We start from the raw sequence: 16933 nt of genomic DNA, 5'->3' as shown, positions 1-16933 counted from the left end.
AAGCAAATACAGTGACCCAACTGCTCACCAGAGCTGTCTAATTAGATCCATTTCACGACTCTCGAATCGACGATTTCACACATAAATATAAACCGATATTTATGTGACTTGATACAGAGCCTACGATGTGTACTCCGTCAGCAAGGCACCTCCATCAGAAATGATCCCGAGATGGGCAGGGCCTGTGTAGACTCAGCAACACAACCATTAGCACACACTGACACCATGTGGCCTGTGGGCTGCAATACGATACTAAATCACAAGTGTTTTACCTCAACACCTCGTTCTCTATCTATATGTCCCTCCATGCTGCCAACTCCTAAAGGACACGTGATGAGCTGATGAGTTAAAACGCACCCCAGTCTCTCTTTGTGGAGGATGCTCAGGTCTGCCTCCTCCAGCAAGTCAACTACATGTTTATGTGTCTTAGCAACCACCGGTCAGCGTGGACTTACTGTAGGTGTGTGGTTAATAGACAATTAATAGGACAATAAGTAACAGCTGCAATAATATGCGTTGTTAAATAACATGTAACCCCATCAGCAAAAATAGAAGAGAAACACATTGTAAATCTACTTCGCAACTCTCAACAACTTTCCAGTGAACAATTGATTCACATACTGTCAATACAAAACACGTGGCTGGACATAAAAACAATAACTGAATGGGAAATACAAACCTAATTCATAACAATTGTGATTATTCACTCAGGGCACCTGACATTCATTGTATTGCCAAAACCTCCAAAAGCAACGTGAATCAAAACAAGCTTTCAGCACCATGGACAGCACAGGTTCAACCAGCAGGCTCAAAACAGCAAATGAAAGAAACATTTACATGTGGACTAAAATTGAATTGTGTTAAAAAATTGCTTAAATACAAATCACACGTTTATTCTTTGAAATCAATAAATAAAATCCATAAAGTTTAAAAAACAAACTTACTTGTATGCTTGAAAATCACCACAATATATTCAAGCTTGTCTGTCAGCACCATGGACAGCACAAGGAAATGCCGTTAGGCTGATATAACTTTCCTTGTGAAAGCAGTAAAGTTTTGCTTAGAAAGTTATATCTAGTTTCTACAGGTCATCATATCTGTTTGGAGGACATTGCCTTAATGTAACCCGCAATAAATTCCATGAGTACATTAAAAAAGCTAAAAAACATGGTCTTACCTCTGTAGATCCCCTCCTCCTGTCAGGGAGCACTAGTGTATTGGCATGGCTGCCAGGGACTATAGTAGATCCTATACTCATTCTGGGTCCAACTAACATGTAGCGTTTGTCTCCAGATCTGTACTGGATGCTGTGACACAGTGTCCCGTCATAATTAGTCTCTTGTAGATATTTAGAAGTATAGTCTGTGGATTTAGAGCACTGCATCGCAATCAGCACGATGATACTGATGATAAAAAGTAGAGAAACTGAGCCCAAAGTTATCATCAGATAAAATGTCACATTGTCCTCCTCGTCAACTTTAGTGGCACTTTTAACATCAGAAGCAGCAAAAGCCTCTTTGGGCTCCACAAGTTTGACAATGACAGTAGCTGTTGCTGAGAGAGAAACGTTCCCATTGTCTTTGACCAGTATGAGCAGTTTATGCTCAGCCTCGTCTGTCTCTGTGAATGAGCGAAGTGTTCTGATCTGTCCTGTATAGCGGTCCAAACCAAAGAGACTGTGGTCAGTAACTTCCTGCAGTGAAAACAGCAACCAGCCGTTATATCCTATATCAGCGTCATAGGCTCTGACTTTAGTCACCAAGTGTCCTGCGTTCACATTGCGGGGAATCTCCTCCACACCTTCAGCAGAACCGTTGGAGCTGACTGGATACAGGATGACTGGAGCGTTGTCGTTCTGATCCAGAATGAACACGTTCACTGTGACGTTGCTGCTCAGTGACGGAGTTCCAGAATCTGTGGCGACAACTTGGAACTGGAACGTTTTCAGAACTTCAAAGTCAAAACTCTTCAGCGCAGATATGGTGCCATTGGCTTCATTTATATTCAAAAATGAGGTTACAGTGGGCCCTGGACTCCGGCTGAGTGAATATGTGACTGCCGCATTTTCACCTCCATCAGCATCTAACGCACTCACAGAAAAAATGGACATTCCAGCCTTGTTGTTTTCCGGCACATAAAAAGTATATGGGCTCTCAGTGAACAAAGGACTGTTATCATTAACATCCAGCACATCTACCTGTATCACCTTTGTGGATGACAGAGCGGGGCTCCCTAAATCCTTTGCTGTTATTGTAATCTCATACATATATGTTGTTTCTTTATCTAGGTAGTCCTTGGTGACCAAAGAGTAAGACTGACCGTCAGGTGACGGCTTTAAGTCGAAAGGCAAATGAGCGGGAACACTGCACACCACCTGCCCGTTCACACCTGAGTCAAGGTCCGTCACACCCATCAACGCCACCACAGTACCAGGAGGTGCATCCTCTCGGATGCGACTTGAGAGGGATGTGATGTCTATTTCGGGTGGGTTGTCATTCACATCTTCCACTCTAACGACCACGTTGCAGTGTGTGGAGAGAGACACGGCACCTTTGTCCGAAGCCAGCACCTTAATCTCATACACTTGTTTTTCCTCATAATCAAGGCCTCCCTTCACTGTTAGTCTGCCAGTTCTACTATCCAGATCAAAAGGCTCTGATGAGAGTCCTCTGTGTTTACTCCGTAGAGAATATTCTATCTCACTGTTCATCCCCTCATCCGAGTCTGATGCATTTACTGTCAACAGGAATGTCCCTGCAGGTGCGTTTTCCTTTATTGTTATGGTGTACTTCTGTTTATCACACACCGGCGGGTTGTCGTTTACATCAGATACAACAACAGTGATATTAATAGTACCAGATTTTGATGGTTTACCCCCATCTGTAGCTGTTAATAGTAACCAGTGTTGAGCGGCTTGTTCTCTATCCAAAGGTCGCTGTAATATTAGGAATGGGACCTTTCCATCCTCCCCAAATTCCTCGGTTTCCAGGCGAAAAAACTGGTTATGGTTTATTTTATATGCCTGTAAGGAATTCAATCCAACATCCAAGTCGTGCGCTCCTTCTATCTGAAATCGAGATCCAACTACTGCGGACTCCAGCACCTCTAATGTGTAGTTCTCTTCAGGAAATTTCGGCGAATTGTCATTTACATCGAGAATCTCAACTATGACTTGGTGCATCTCGAGAGGATTTTCTACCACTGCTTTCAGATTTGTGATGCACGAAACAGATTTTGCACACAGCTCCTCCCTGTCTACTCTCTGGTTCACTAACAAAACTCCATCTCTCGGGTTTACCTTGAACAGATCCTGCTTTGTCCCCGACACGACGCGCAGATTCCTGTCCGCCAGTCTTCCGAGATCTAATCCAAGGTCTTTGGCTACATTTCCAACAGCAGTGCCTACTTTTACCTCCTCCTGAATGGTGTAACGTATTTGAGCAGATATTCCTTCCAGCTGAGTCCCAATCAGCAGAGCCAGACAAAAGGAAATCCACACATCCAGCCATCTTCCTCTGATATCCGTTATCGCCATTTTTTAGCAAAAATATTTTTAATCAACGGTCTTAAATCCGTCCACAAAATTCTTCTTGAATTTTCAGTTTCCTCCTGCGATTAAAATGCAATACATGTCTGCGGGAACCATCATTCTGACTGAAGAACGAGCGTCCGTTCTTTCACCCCTCTCTTTGGGTTGAATGCACATGCAAAAGAAAGGCTCCTCACACGCAACCTCTGTAGTGATATTTAGTGTAACAGCACCACCCATTGTCGCTGGAAGGATGGTGCTGTGCCGATGATACTTTCAGTGTAGCCTATGTGATTTTGCTGAAATACAACCTCACATCTACATTCAGGCAGTAGACGCTCTAAGCAGGAGCTGAAGTTATAATTACATCAGCCCAGAAAAGTCTTATTTTAACATTACCTGTGTGTTAAAGGTTGAGTCTTAGAAGTGGATTCTGAAAATAGCTATTTAAAAAGACATATTTCAAACTGGAGAGCGAGGCTTCTGTTTCCAAAATTTCTCAAATATCCTATTTCAATTCATGTTGTTAATTTTATTTTTTTATATTATGTGTTGTTTTATATAATCCTTTTCCTACAACTCGCATATCTAGTTAGTACATATTTATCATTAAAATAATAATATAACCCTTTAATGTTAACCTTCATTTATTTATTAAGAAAGTAAGCATCCGTTTTATTTTTTCTTGACATTTTAGAGAATGTGTGCAAAGATGAAAACAAACAATTAGAAAATGCACATGAGGATTTTTAATGTTCGTCTTTACAACAACAATAAGGACGTTTCCTGAAAAGAGCTGTGTTAATTTTATTATGAGGTAAAGGCTATTTCCCTGGAAGAAGAGCAAAACCCAAATCTAAATTAATCATTTATTTGCTCACCATGGCTATCCCAGCAATTAATAGATTAATTAATTGAAAGCGTACCAGTTGAACACTAGGCTTTATTTTTTTTTTCTAGATTTAGATTTACAAAGCTGTTTACAGGAAACTTATTGAGCTGTATTCATATATTATCCAAAAATTACGAACCCTAACATAAAGCGTTACCTAATATATCATTGTGTTCGGGACATTGTAAAAAGCTGTTGACATTCACATTCTGTCTGCTTCAACTCTGTGTGATCTACTCAGCACACACCCACAATCTTCCTCTTATTGCAGCGGTGAGCAGCGACATCTCATGGATTAAACCTACAAGTGCAGCTCTGATGAGCCCACTCATGTGTCTGCATTGTTCATACGTAATTGTGCTCCACGCAGAAGCCTCACCACACTGCAGCACAGCATGGAAAAAATAATGGATTTTGTTAGAAAAGAAAAAAAATAACGATTGCACTAACAACAACCAGGAAATAAAGTGACCTACATTAAAAAGAAAAAAGAAAAAACCCATTTCCTCGCACCCCACCCCTCCCGCATGCTGCGGCTGCGTATCGGTTCTGGAAATAGGCCAAACGTTTACGTGCGCGTGCACGAGGGCTGCCGCATTCTGCAACACCTCCCATTTCTGCCTCCATCGTTACCCCATGCTGCATCAGTGCTGCCAGATTTCAAAGCACCTCATTTCCTTTAAAAAAAAAAATCCGCCCTCAGTAGGCAGAGGGAGCGGTGATATTTTACAGAGAATGCTCAGATGATGTTTGCAGGCTGCGGATGCTGCACTGTGAAGTGGTGGTGGTGGGTGGGTGTCTGAATATTAAATTACAGGCAGCTTCACAGCACACCGCGAGCTCCAGCGAACAGACAGCACGTCGCCATGGCAACGCAGCTCCAGTAGGCAGGTCACTGTCCATGGTGCTGAAAGGAAGCTGGGCTGAGGAAGCAGAGGGGGAGGGATGCAGGAGCTGTGAATGCTGCAGACAAAGAAAACCAGCTGTATCCACACGCCCTGATGTTTTGAGTCTCCAAATCATGTAAAATATATTCCCCTTCACAGTAATATCCCTCCTTCATGGTTCATATAATAATAAAACTATACAAAATATAATTATTTTCTAATGAGGGTATTAAGGGGAAGGCATGAGTAGTTGTTAAAAAGACACATGTAAGATATTACTCCTGAAATCATATTTTTCTTATTAAGAAATATCATGCATAGGAAATAATACCCCAGATACATACTAATACATAGAACACAGTGGGGCTTGATATATGGCGCACATGTGTTAGCCTACTAGTGCCAGCTGGTGGTTGTTCTAGTGTTTTGTTCCACATTGATGCATCATTGTGTCAGTGTGCTATTCCGCCAGTGGACCAGAGCAGCAGACACCAGGCAGTGTCTCTTGTCAGGGTCAAGTGGTGAATAGAAAGGAAACGTTTCCTATGTCACTTTGCTCCAATCAAAATAAATACTACCAAAACTAGATTCCATATACTGTAAAAGCCTTTATTCTTTAAAAATATATATATATTACAAAGACACACACACCTCCTAAGTGCTAAACCAGCACAAAATTTGAGGGTCACCTAAAGGTTTTTTCTTTAATGAATTTCAAGCTCTCCTGCTTGTCCATGAGCTCATCTCTCTGGGGAGATGAGGTCATGTGTGCAAACACAAAAGCAGAGACAGATGCACCTTCGGAAAAAAAAACACCCTGCAAGCATGCATTGTCTGCAAAATAGCATTAACACTTAACCAGATCTACTGATGAGTGTTTGTGTTACATTATCATAAAATGTATTTCAATTCATTAACTATACCCTTCAGCTATTCAACTTGTGACCTTTAACACAGTTCATTTGTTAATTTTCAAGCTTCAGTTGAGACATACAGTGGCTGCTATTTTCATATAAATTTTAATTATTATTAACTGTTTGTTCCTTTCCAGGATAGAGATGGCTGTGATGTTCTCACACGTGGTGGATGTGCTGACTGTGTCAAGTGAGGACAGCCCAGAAGGGGCACTTAGCTGGAGCCAGTCTCCACTGTTGTCATACATTAGAAAGGTATTGTAATGGACTTCCTCAAATGCCTGCCTGTGGAGATTTCCTCTTGTTTTGACTCACACATATTGTGTACTTAAATTGCTTAAAATGCTTCGCTTAAAGATCGATGATCAAGTTAGAAGACAAAACTCTTTATTGGTCTAAAGCAGACTAAAACCCCTGAACATTACACAGTGATCAGCAACCCTTAGTGATGCTCAGTCTGTCAAGATCTTAATGAGTCAAATGCCTTTTAACAAAAGTGAAGATACGAAAAGAGAGTACCGGCTCCTGGATTAGTATTTTGAACTGAATACCTGGATTTTTAACAGGGGGAAGGGGGTTCCTTAAATGATAAACTAGTTTCTGTGACAACTTTATGATTATTTGAATACATAGAGGTTTATTTGAATTTGAATGCACTGTTTGACTGGATAGGACTACAAGGATTTTCCTTCATCATTGTTAATTTAGTAATGCTCCATCCACACTAAATCTTGTGTGTCAGAAAAGCATTGTTGTGCTGTTTTAAGTAAAACTCTGGTGCACTTGTTACCACCACACTCAGTAAGTGTAATGCTACTCCAATGCCATAATACCAAGTATGGGAAAGAGTGTGCCTCCTTCGACAGCAGAGGCAGGAAGCTGAACCAAAATGTTCATCTTATATGTAGATTCTTACTCTTACAATGACTTCTCAGATGCAAAAAAAAAAAAAAAAGTATAGAAGTCTGACTATTCAAAATTCTTAACTTGACTAGTATGTATTTTTTAATAATTAGACTTTGAATTCAACATTTTGGATGCAGCAGGTAAGTAATGCATTTCATTTAAGAAATCAGAGAGCACAGACCAGTTAATTCATTCATGTATAATATACAAAACTCTACATTATTATTACGACACATTATTATATGGATTCTTGACGGTCCTTATGTCTTATAGAACTTATATTTGACAAACACTGAATGTTTCATTTGAATCAATACTTAAATTACACTAGTGGGAAGTCATGACTGGAGAGGGAAGATCTTTGTGGAAGCACACACACAGGCATAGTACATTTTCCTTGATTTGCTTTTTTTTTTTCTCATTGGTGTCCTAATTTCATCACCATAATAACACTGTCTCAGTGATGAGATAAAAATAGAAGCCCCAGTTATGAGCATCCTGGGGGAGCATCTCCATTTGGGAATAATAATAACGGTTCTAGCCTTTAAGCAAGTGCTTTAATACCTACCACCCATTCAAGATCCATACAACATTGCTTGCTAAAACCTTGCAAGTAAATCATTTTTTGACCTTAAATCAAAAATGATTCTGTCAACTTCTAGCACCACAGTACGCATCTATATACACATAACATAACTCATCCTTCAGTATAGAAACCCAGGATCTTTTGATATTTTAATGCTTTTATATTTAGGACAGTAGTATACATGCCTGTGTTGCGCCTGACTCTGAGCTAAACCCCAGTTTAGAGAGTGGTCCACATTCAAGTAAGTTATATATGTAACATCTTTGTGTGGACGGTCTGTGCCACCATGAAGTCTTCTCCATGAGTTAAGAATGCAAGCTTGCAGTACAGCTGTCCCTGGCTCAACTCACTGTGTGGGCCAGATGATTTTCAAAGGGCCGGAAAGCCCCTGAATCAGAAAAATCAACAAACCTCAGTCACTTCCATAATCTGTACTACAATGTGTGCATTCAAGCAAATTACTCCATAAAATGACTCAGACAGGAAAATCATACCGGTAGACTGATTCTGTTCTCAGGCCACAAGTGTCTGTGATTTGTTTCAGAAGTTAGCTCAGTGTGGTTTTTTTTAGACACATCAAGTGAAGTGAAACTTAACCACATTAGTTATGTTGCTAAGAAGGCGGGACAGGCATAATAATAAAGTAGGCCTTTAACTTATTAACATTGTCACAACACAAACTTAATTTGACTTTGCTTTGTAAACCTTTGTAAAATTAAAACTAATTTTACAAAAATGCTGCTGTCCCAAAGGAATCTTATACCATTTGATGAAAAACTCAAGAGATTCAGAAGTCCATCATTAGGTTTGCTGTTCAGTTTGTTTTTTTGTATTTAATAGATCATACACACCAGACCATAGCATACAGTAAGCTCACATTACACAGGTTATTACATACTGCACCATTAAAGTACCACCGTACAAAAGCACTTACTGTATATGTTTGTCTGTAAAACATTTCAACTTTATACAGGTAATGCAATGTGAGCTGTGCTGAAGAGTTTGACTACATGATGTCTGATTATTTTACTGTTTCACGCACAAGTTGGCTCATAAATCTGATGGCACTGCTTTTGTTCACATTTAAAAGTTCAGCATTGGTATTGAAAAGAAAAGGCATACTTATTGTAACAGACATATGATATACTGTATATGTCATATCTGTATTTATGTGTTGCATATGCAGATACATAAAATAGTCAGTAATAAACATGAGCATAGCCTTAATTGGGTGAAATCAACCACAACTATGTCATTTCAGTATTATAAAGTAAACGTTAAGTCACCATGTTAACTTCTGACTTTTCAACTTGTTACACATCCTCAGAAGAGTTCACCCAGTTTGGCATTAAAAATAAAAAAAGTGAAGTACGTGATTATGTTTGTGATGTATATACAGTATTCATAAAGAGATATTAATCAATCCATTCTCAAAGACTCACTGTGTTTACATGTGTTCAGTTCCATCCCCTAGTCTCACATTCTCCATCCAAGTGGACATAACATTCAAGCAGATTGCACGTATAAATTTAAGCTGACTAATCTAATGAATCAATAGAAATGTCCCACTGCTGCCAGCCATTTCCCTCTTGCCTAGGAACTAGGAGAAATGATGAGATTACAGATCTGTTGATCCTCTCAGAGGATCTTATGATTTTGGACAAAAGTTTCATACTGTTGTACTTCATTGTGGTCAAATTAAAATGTAATCTTCCATCTTGTTTTGAAAAATACTAAACACTGAGGCAAAGTTACAGAAAATGGATTGTTCAATATCATAAAATATCCAAAGCTGTCAATACTTTGATTGATCCATGCAAAAACAACTGAAAGGCAGATACGTAATAAAGCTAAAGGCCTCACTTTTATCTGTTTGATGTACTGGTTAACATAATCTCTTAGCACTCTCATTTATATACTTAGGCCTAGTTCACATATAAAGCACAAAGTCAAGTACAAACATAAAACTACTAAAAGCTACATCACATTTATAAAATACTGTTGAAATCGTAGGTTAGTGCTTTTCTGACATTTACTTAATTGTGCTGTTTCACTTCTTAGATAACTTGTATATTATACATTGATGCTGTTATGGGGCAGGACAAAGCGCAGAGGTTCAAAATGATATCCAACATGTGTTTCATTTTTAGAGAGGGAAAACAGTCTCTTAAAGGCATTTTAACATTCCCATGTCCACTCTAATAGTCCTTGTTGTGGCTTCTTTGAAAATCCATTTGTGTTGTCTTTTATCCAGTCTGCTTCTTTGTGAATATGAAAATTTTTTTGTATGAAGGTCTTGGAGTGTGGTTGAAGCCATGCAGTCTTACCATGCATATTGAATGGACAGAGAGGCGGTGTTGATTGGCTTTTCATGTGCTTAAAGAAAGAGGGGGAGGGTTGTGTCATTGATTAGCCACCGTAGTCCATTTGGTGTCATAGCATGGCAACTTGTGAGGAGCAAGGATCAGACTGAGCAGGGTGGACATGGAGGGGGAGTTTATGGACAGGGAGTTTCTCCTCTCCTCTGGTTTCCTGTCAGCGTCAATCCAGTATGCAGCTGAAGGTGTTGCCTTAGGCGGAACTGCCGCTACTGGTGGTGGATGCCTGCCAACGAGACAAAGAGATAAATTAGACAAATCTGGGAACAAAGCAAAACATGGACAGCCTTGTGACTGGCCAAACTGACATATCTCATGCAGCCGACGTCCGATCTCTCAGACAGGGGCTTCAGGCAGGGGACAGAGTGGGTGAAGGGGATCCTTGAACATGTAGTGGTGAGGTGGCAGGGGGTCTATCTATGAATACCATGCTCCAAGATTAGGTGAAGGAGAGTGGTTGCTAGGTAACTGGGTGACTGGTTTCACTTTGCGCCTCTCCTGCACGAAGAATTAGGTCATAATTCACACTACAGCAGACAGAAAATTCAAAAGTGTTAATCTGTGTCTGTGTGATGTCAGTAACACTAGAATTATAACCAACCCAATCATACAGATACAGTACAATCCATTCCCACTCATAAACATTCACAAATAGGACACACTCCTAATCTATTACTGATGGGTCAGTCAGGGGATGAACACAAAATTTAACCTTCACATGCACAGGATCCTTTTGAGAACATAGTGATTCAATTAAAGAAATATCAATATTTGCGTGTTAACAGCAGAAGCCAGATTGTGAAGAAAGCAAAGCTGGCAAATGGCAGCATTATTAGTTGAAGTTTGTTTTCTTTTTAGACCTGTGATCAATGGATTCAGGTAGAGCAGCATGTTGACCGAGCCCAGGAATCTATGCTTCCTGGGCACATGTGCACTATGCTTCACTCTCACTTTGTTCAGAAAAAGCAATGACTAGGACAGGAATACTGTTATAATACTACTTCATCTGGATCACCACAATTGATTGTCTGCAGGACTAAACACAGATAGTCAGACTCAGTGTATTATTCATTATTATTATTATTGTTGTGGTCTCATGTCTCTTTCCCCTTAAGTCAATCAAAATCATTAGGGTGATACGTTTAGGCTTTGTCAAACTGTACATTAAACTAAACATAATCCTAAAGTTTTGACAAAAGTACGGCTAACTACTGTTCATAGATTAGTTTAGTGGGCTTTAAGGATGAGACTGTAATATGAGTAATAGTAACCAGAATGTAGATCATGAAGAGGTTAACACAAGAGATTTGGCAAAACTGCATGTGATGTCAACTGAGTGACCCTTTGCAATTAAAAAAAAATCTCCGTCTCCGAGAGAAATCAAACAAGACGAAATAATAAAAGAAAAAAATCGAACCACTGAAAAGAAAACAAACACAAAAAAAAAAAAAAATTCAAACACTGAGTTCTGTAACATCATTCATTATAAAGGGCATCCGGGGCGGGGGAGTGAGACTCCTGCATACCTCCAGCTGCCGAGTGGACTTCCCTCATTTAGGGTACTTTAGAGTGGGGAGAAGAACAAAACAAGCAATTCAATGGTCAGGTCATTGCAAGCAGAAAAGAAGGATTATTTGTGTATGTATCCTATGATCACAGAGGTGGTGTCGAGGCACTATGAATGAAACGTTATCTTGAAAAATACCACAAATATGCAAGGTTAGTGTGATCCTTTATAACAGAAACTGCAGCTTGTTACAATCCAATCTATAAAAGTGGGTTAAAACATTTACATATATAATATTTTGTTCTTCAAGCAGCATACTTACCAACATAGATAGATAGATAGATAGATAGATAGATAGATAGATAGAGACACAGATAGATACATATAGACACATAGACAGACAGACAGATATATTGATAGATCAGCAGATTATTGTTATTGGGAGTTGGGCTCTTAATTGTATATTTTGTTGCTGCCTGTTAAATAAAAAAGCAAAGGCAGATCATACAGAGATATATATACATGTCGAGTGACTTGGAACTTTGTTGCTGTATTTGACAACAAGCCAGTGTGTTAAGATGTCACACGCGCACGAAAATTGAAACGAGTAAGCATCTTTGGTGCAAAACACAAACACAGAAAACATCAGAGGCATAGCAGGAATCACATGTCGTTCTGTACTGGGAACCGACCCAACTTTTATACTGTTTTGGTGATTAGGCATCGTTGGAGACCACAGTGGGGTCTGCGATGGTGGAGTTCCTCTCACTGAGCACACTGTTCCTGCAGGGACATCCATGTTGGCCGGGCCTCTAAATAGGGAGGAGGTGTTGCTCTAATCTACAAATATATGTTCAGTTTAACCTCCAACCAGGATATTAGATTTACTTAATTTAAGACTCTGGTTTTAAAACCATCTTCCTCAAGTAGCAATGGCCTTGTCCAGGGAACAGGCTTTCGCTTGGTGGTAATCTACAGACCTCCAGGGCCTTACTCCCAATACTCCCTTGTGACTCGTTCAGATAAGATCCCAATTATTGGGGATTTCAATATCCACTTGAATAAGCCTTCTGAACTTCTAAGTAAAACTTTTCTGGCACTTCTTGGTATTACTGGCTTCATTCAGCTTGTTCACGAACCTACTCCTTCCAGTGGTAAGACTCTGGACTTGATCCTTTCCCATGGATTAGATGTGTCAGCCCTGAATGTCGCTTCTGTCTCTTCCGTCTCTGATTCTGTGGCACCTGCCTCTACCAAGACAAGATGACCAAAGAAAAATACTCCCGGTTTACCGATGAAACCCGAGATCTCAAGCAGGCCTGCAGGAAAATGGAACATGCGTGGCGAAAATCTAAATTAGAAGTTTTTTTATCTTTTTATGTGATAGTGTCCTTAATTATAAGTGTGCTCTTAATGCTGCTAGAACAGCATATTTCTCCAGCCTAATAAACTAATCAACACAACCCTAGATTTCTCTTCGACACCGTGGCTAAACTTCTGTATCATCAATAATTGCTACTGCCAGTTACTTTTGATTTATTATGTCAGTGTGCCTCACATCTTGCTTCAATTCGTCAGCCAAAACCGAATGTTTGTAAGATTATTCAGGCTGATATAACAAGAAAAATATATTTATGAAAGGGGAACGGTAGGTTTTTTATTAAATTACTTGTTGAAGTTCATAAAACTATTTCAAGATTTCAGTAGAAACTATCAGTGTTGGATGAAGTACTCAGATCCTTTACTTAAGTGAAAGTAATAATACTACACTTTAAAAATGCACAGTTACAAGTAAAAGTCCTGCATTCAAAATTCTATATGAGTAAAAGTATACAGGTATTATCCGCAAAATATACTTACAGCATCAAAAGTAGTCTCTATGCAAAACGGCCCATTTCAAATTGTTAAATTATGAAGTCTTCAAAGTCCAGAAAGATACATAAATGTTTTCATATTTTTATCTCATGCATTAAAGATAATAATTTGCACACACAAAGTATTAGCCTGTCGAGCAACATGACAAAAAATACTTCTGAACTTAAGGAGCTCTCTTGTTAGTTTTGTTGTGGGACAATTTACACATTTATCGTTCTTTATCTTCATGATAACCTCATGTAAATCTCAGCACAGCTTCAACCTGAACACACCTGTGGGTGTATTAGGGGCCTTTAATCTATAACAATGTATCAGTGTTTTGTATCTTGAATTAAAGTTGTTAAATACATGTAGTCAAGTAAAAAGTACAATATTTACCTCCCTGCTTAAGTATATCCAATTTGTGTTTCTTTATACTCCTACTCCACTATATTAAAGTACAGCTACCTCAGAATTGTTCATTAGTTCAGGACAGTTCAGCACAGTTATGTATATACTTGTGATGCCTATTTCCTTTTGAGACAGCTGGTAACTATCTATGCTTAATAACTCAAAACAAGTGAAGAGGAGAGAACAAATTCTCAACTGCTGACATGACAAGAGAACCACAATGACTACTATGGTCACTTAAGAGTGGAACTGATGAATATTCAGGGAGTACATCTGTGTAACATATGCTGAATAGATGTTTTTCCCATACCTGCAGAGTAGAAGCAGCTGAGTCACTAGTGTCTGTCAGCCCTGTGCCTCTCGGTATACTGGACACGATGTATCTGGAGCCCTTTGGCACAGGCTGTCTGACCACCATCTTCCCTTTCCTGGTCTCTGCTAGAAACAGACTGTACCAGTAGGCATCGTTGGAGACCAGAGTGGAGTCTGCGATGGTGGAGTTCCTCTCACTGAGCAAACTGTTCCTGCAGGGAGGAGCCGCTTTGCTGGGCTTGGGTTTCTGACACTTGAGCACGATGGTGACCAATATGGTGATGAGCAGGAGAAAAGACACCGAGCCCAGACCGATGACCAAATACAGGTTGAGGTCTGAGAAGATGTCGTATTCTAGAGGCACCTCAGTCATGTCAGAGTAGGCCTTAACAGCAGTCTCCACTGTGGACAGCTTGATGGTGACTGTAGCAGAGAGAGCAGGCTCCCCGTTGTCCTTGGCAATAACAACCAGTCTCTGGTGGCGCGGATCTCTGTAACTGAACATCCTCATAGTCCGGATCTCTCCGTTGTATTGGTCCAGACTGAACAAGGTGGCGTCAGTCACCTGTAGAAACTGGTAGGTAATCCGAGAGTTGTGCACCGAGTCGGTGTCTAAGGCTATCACCTTTGCAACCAGAGAGCCTTTATCAGTGGATCTGGGGATCTTTTCCTCCACCACAGAGCCGTGTGCGCGCCACGGAGACACAATGACCGGAGCGTTGTCGTTCTGGTCCACAATAATGATGTGGACGGTGACATTACTGCTGAGAGGAGGAGAGCCAGAGTCTCTGGCCTCGATGTGGAAAAGAAACTCCTTCTCGATCTCATAGTCAAAAGTTTTCAGTGCGTAAAGATTCCCGTTCTCTGGATTGATGGAGAACAGCATGGACATGGAGGTGTTGACAATCTCCTTCTCTAGGATGAAATAAACTAGATACTGGTTTTCATGGAGGTCAGGGTCAAACGCAGTGAGTGAGCTGAGCAGGGCCCCAGGTGCGTTATTCTCCATGACACGTATAGTATAAAATGACTGAGGGAACTGTGGAACATTGTCATTAACATCCAGCAGCTCTAACGTCATCGTTTCATTGTCAGATAAAGGAGGAGAACCTCTGTCTGTGACGGTGAAAGTGACGTCATACTCTGGAACCTTCTCACGGTCTAGCGGCTCTGACACCACTAATTCATAATAGTTATCAGAGGACTCCCTCAGTTTGAAAGGCATATTATCTGGAATACGAAGATCCACCACTCCATTGTCTCCTGAGTCTTTATCACTGACACTAACTACAGCTATCACTGTGTCTATTGGCTCATTTTCTTTGATCGGACTCCGAAATGATTTGATGGATATTTCTGGATGATTATCATTCATATCTGTCACCTGTATTGTCAGTCTACACTGTCCAGATAAGGAGTTAGGCCCCTTGTCGCTAGCAATAACTTCCATTTCATAAATCTTAAAATCTTCATAATTTATCATCTCTTTCACTCTGATTTCACCATTTTCTGGGTTCAAGTTAAACATCTGCTGCGTTCTCTCTGATGTATACAAACTGTATGAATAAACAATATCAGAGTTAGACCCTTCATCTAAATCAGTAGCATTCAGTTTGATCACTAGACTGCCAATCGGAGAGTTTTCCATCACTTCTATAACGTATTTGTCTTTGTCAAATGAAGGGGCGTTGTCGTTCACATCAAGCACGCGAACAATTATACTGGCTGTACCTGTGCGCGTGGGGACTCCACCGTCCACTGCAGTCAGTATCAGATTATGAACAGCCTGCTTCTCTCTATCTAAAGCTTGTTTCATAATCAAATCTGCAAACTTCGACCCATCTCTTCCGGTCTGAATTTCGATTGCGAAATGTTCACTCGAGCTGAGATGGTAATCTTTAACAGAATTTGTTCCAACATCTGGATCTGCAGCATTAGTCAATGAGAATCTCTCTCCAACAGAAGTGGATTCAGAGATGTCTAAATGCATTGTTCCTCGTCGAAAACGAGGAGCGTTATCATTAATATCCGTGATTTCCACCTCAATGTTAAACATTCGTATTGGATTTTCGATTGTAGCGTCTAATTTAAGAAAGCAGGTTGTAGTTGTCTTCGAAGGGCATAAAAACTCTCTGTCAATCCTTTCCAGAATGAACAGCTCTCCCGTGTCTTTGTTGATATCGAGATACTTTTTGTTTGCGACTACATCGATGCGCATCTTTCTTTCTTTTAGCGTCTTCACATCTAGTCCCAAATCAGCTGCTAAATTAGCAACAACAGATCCTTCCTCCATTTCTTCCGGAATGGAATAATGGGTGACGGTGGAGACCGTGTTCACTATGGCAGAAAGGAAGAGAAACACGGAAACGTACCCCTTCCCGTACAGCTGTCTGATATGATGTGCCATCGTTCAGATTCCGTATTTAAATCCTTGGAATGTGCTGAAACGCGGGTAAACAGTCCTCTTGTTGAAGTAACAAACGGACGAGTGGTCCTTCACGCTCTGCCCAAGAGTGACGCGCATGTAGCAGAATGTCTGAGTGTGCTTCCGCCAATAAACTCTCGTGAGAAAGATGACCTCATCAGCGGGTGTGTTTTCATGGAGAGCAGCGACGAAAGTAGTCCTGCGTAAGACTTTACAGCTTTTTAAGACAAAAACAATGATTTTGTTTAAAACTTAGTCAGATTGCGAGTGGATTTTAATAACAGTTTGTGCTGGAATAAGTTTTTTGGTGACGTTTTCAACTCTGTTTCCTG

At 40.2% G+C, this 16933-nt stretch overlaps 2 protein-coding genes across 5 annotated transcripts in view; both read right to left on the bottom strand.

The window, feature by feature from the left end:
- Positions 1-137: 137 nt before the first annotated feature.
- Positions 138-3535, bottom strand: LOC141012941 (protocadherin alpha-8-like). Its single transcript, XM_073486485.1, has 2 exons — positions 1178-3535; positions 138-239 (listed from the first exon to the last, which is right to left on the bottom strand). The coding sequence occupies exons 1-2, from the start codon at positions 3533-3535 to the stop codon at positions 138-140; spliced, it is 2460 nt and encodes an 819-aa protein (XP_073342586.1).
- Positions 3536-8515: 4980 nt separating this feature from the next.
- LOC141013584 (protocadherin alpha-C2-like) overlaps positions 8516-16933 on the bottom strand; it is a 39605-nt gene continuing 31187 nt past the window's right edge. The window contains exons 1-3 of one of the 4 annotated variants that reach the window (XM_073487359.1): positions 14175-16638; positions 11619-11654; positions 8516-10318 (exon numbers count right to left, since the gene is read on the bottom strand). In XM_073487359.1, the coding sequence (XP_073343460.1) occupies positions 11643-11654; positions 14175-16583 (2421 nt within the window). In that variant the 5' untranslated portion in view covers positions 16584-16638 and the 3' untranslated portion in view covers positions 8516-10318; positions 11619-11642. Of the gene's footprint in view, positions 10591-11618; positions 11655-14174; positions 16639-16933 lie in introns of those variants that run through there. The other 3 variants (XM_073487356.1, XM_073487357.1, XM_073487358.1) reach the window with 3 other exon arrangements.

This window comes from Pagrus major, chromosome 18 (assembly GCF_040436345.1).
Source record: "Pagrus major chromosome 18, Pma_NU_1.0".
NCBI lineage: Eukaryota > Metazoa > Chordata > Actinopteri > Spariformes > Sparidae > Pagrus > Pagrus major.
Note: the sequence above shows the minus strand (reverse complement) of the source record. Positions and strands in the feature narration are given on the sequence as shown.

Bases quoted from the DNA above. Each gene is read 5' to 3' on its own strand.
- LOC141012941 (XM_073486485.1), bottom strand. From the start codon at position 3,535: ATGGCGATAACGGATATCAGAGGAAGATGGCTGGATGTGTGGATTTCC. The intron at 240-1,177 runs GTAAGACCATGT...ATCGTATTGCAG, and splicing joins GGAGGAGGGGATCTACAGAG to CCCACAGGCCACATGGTGTC.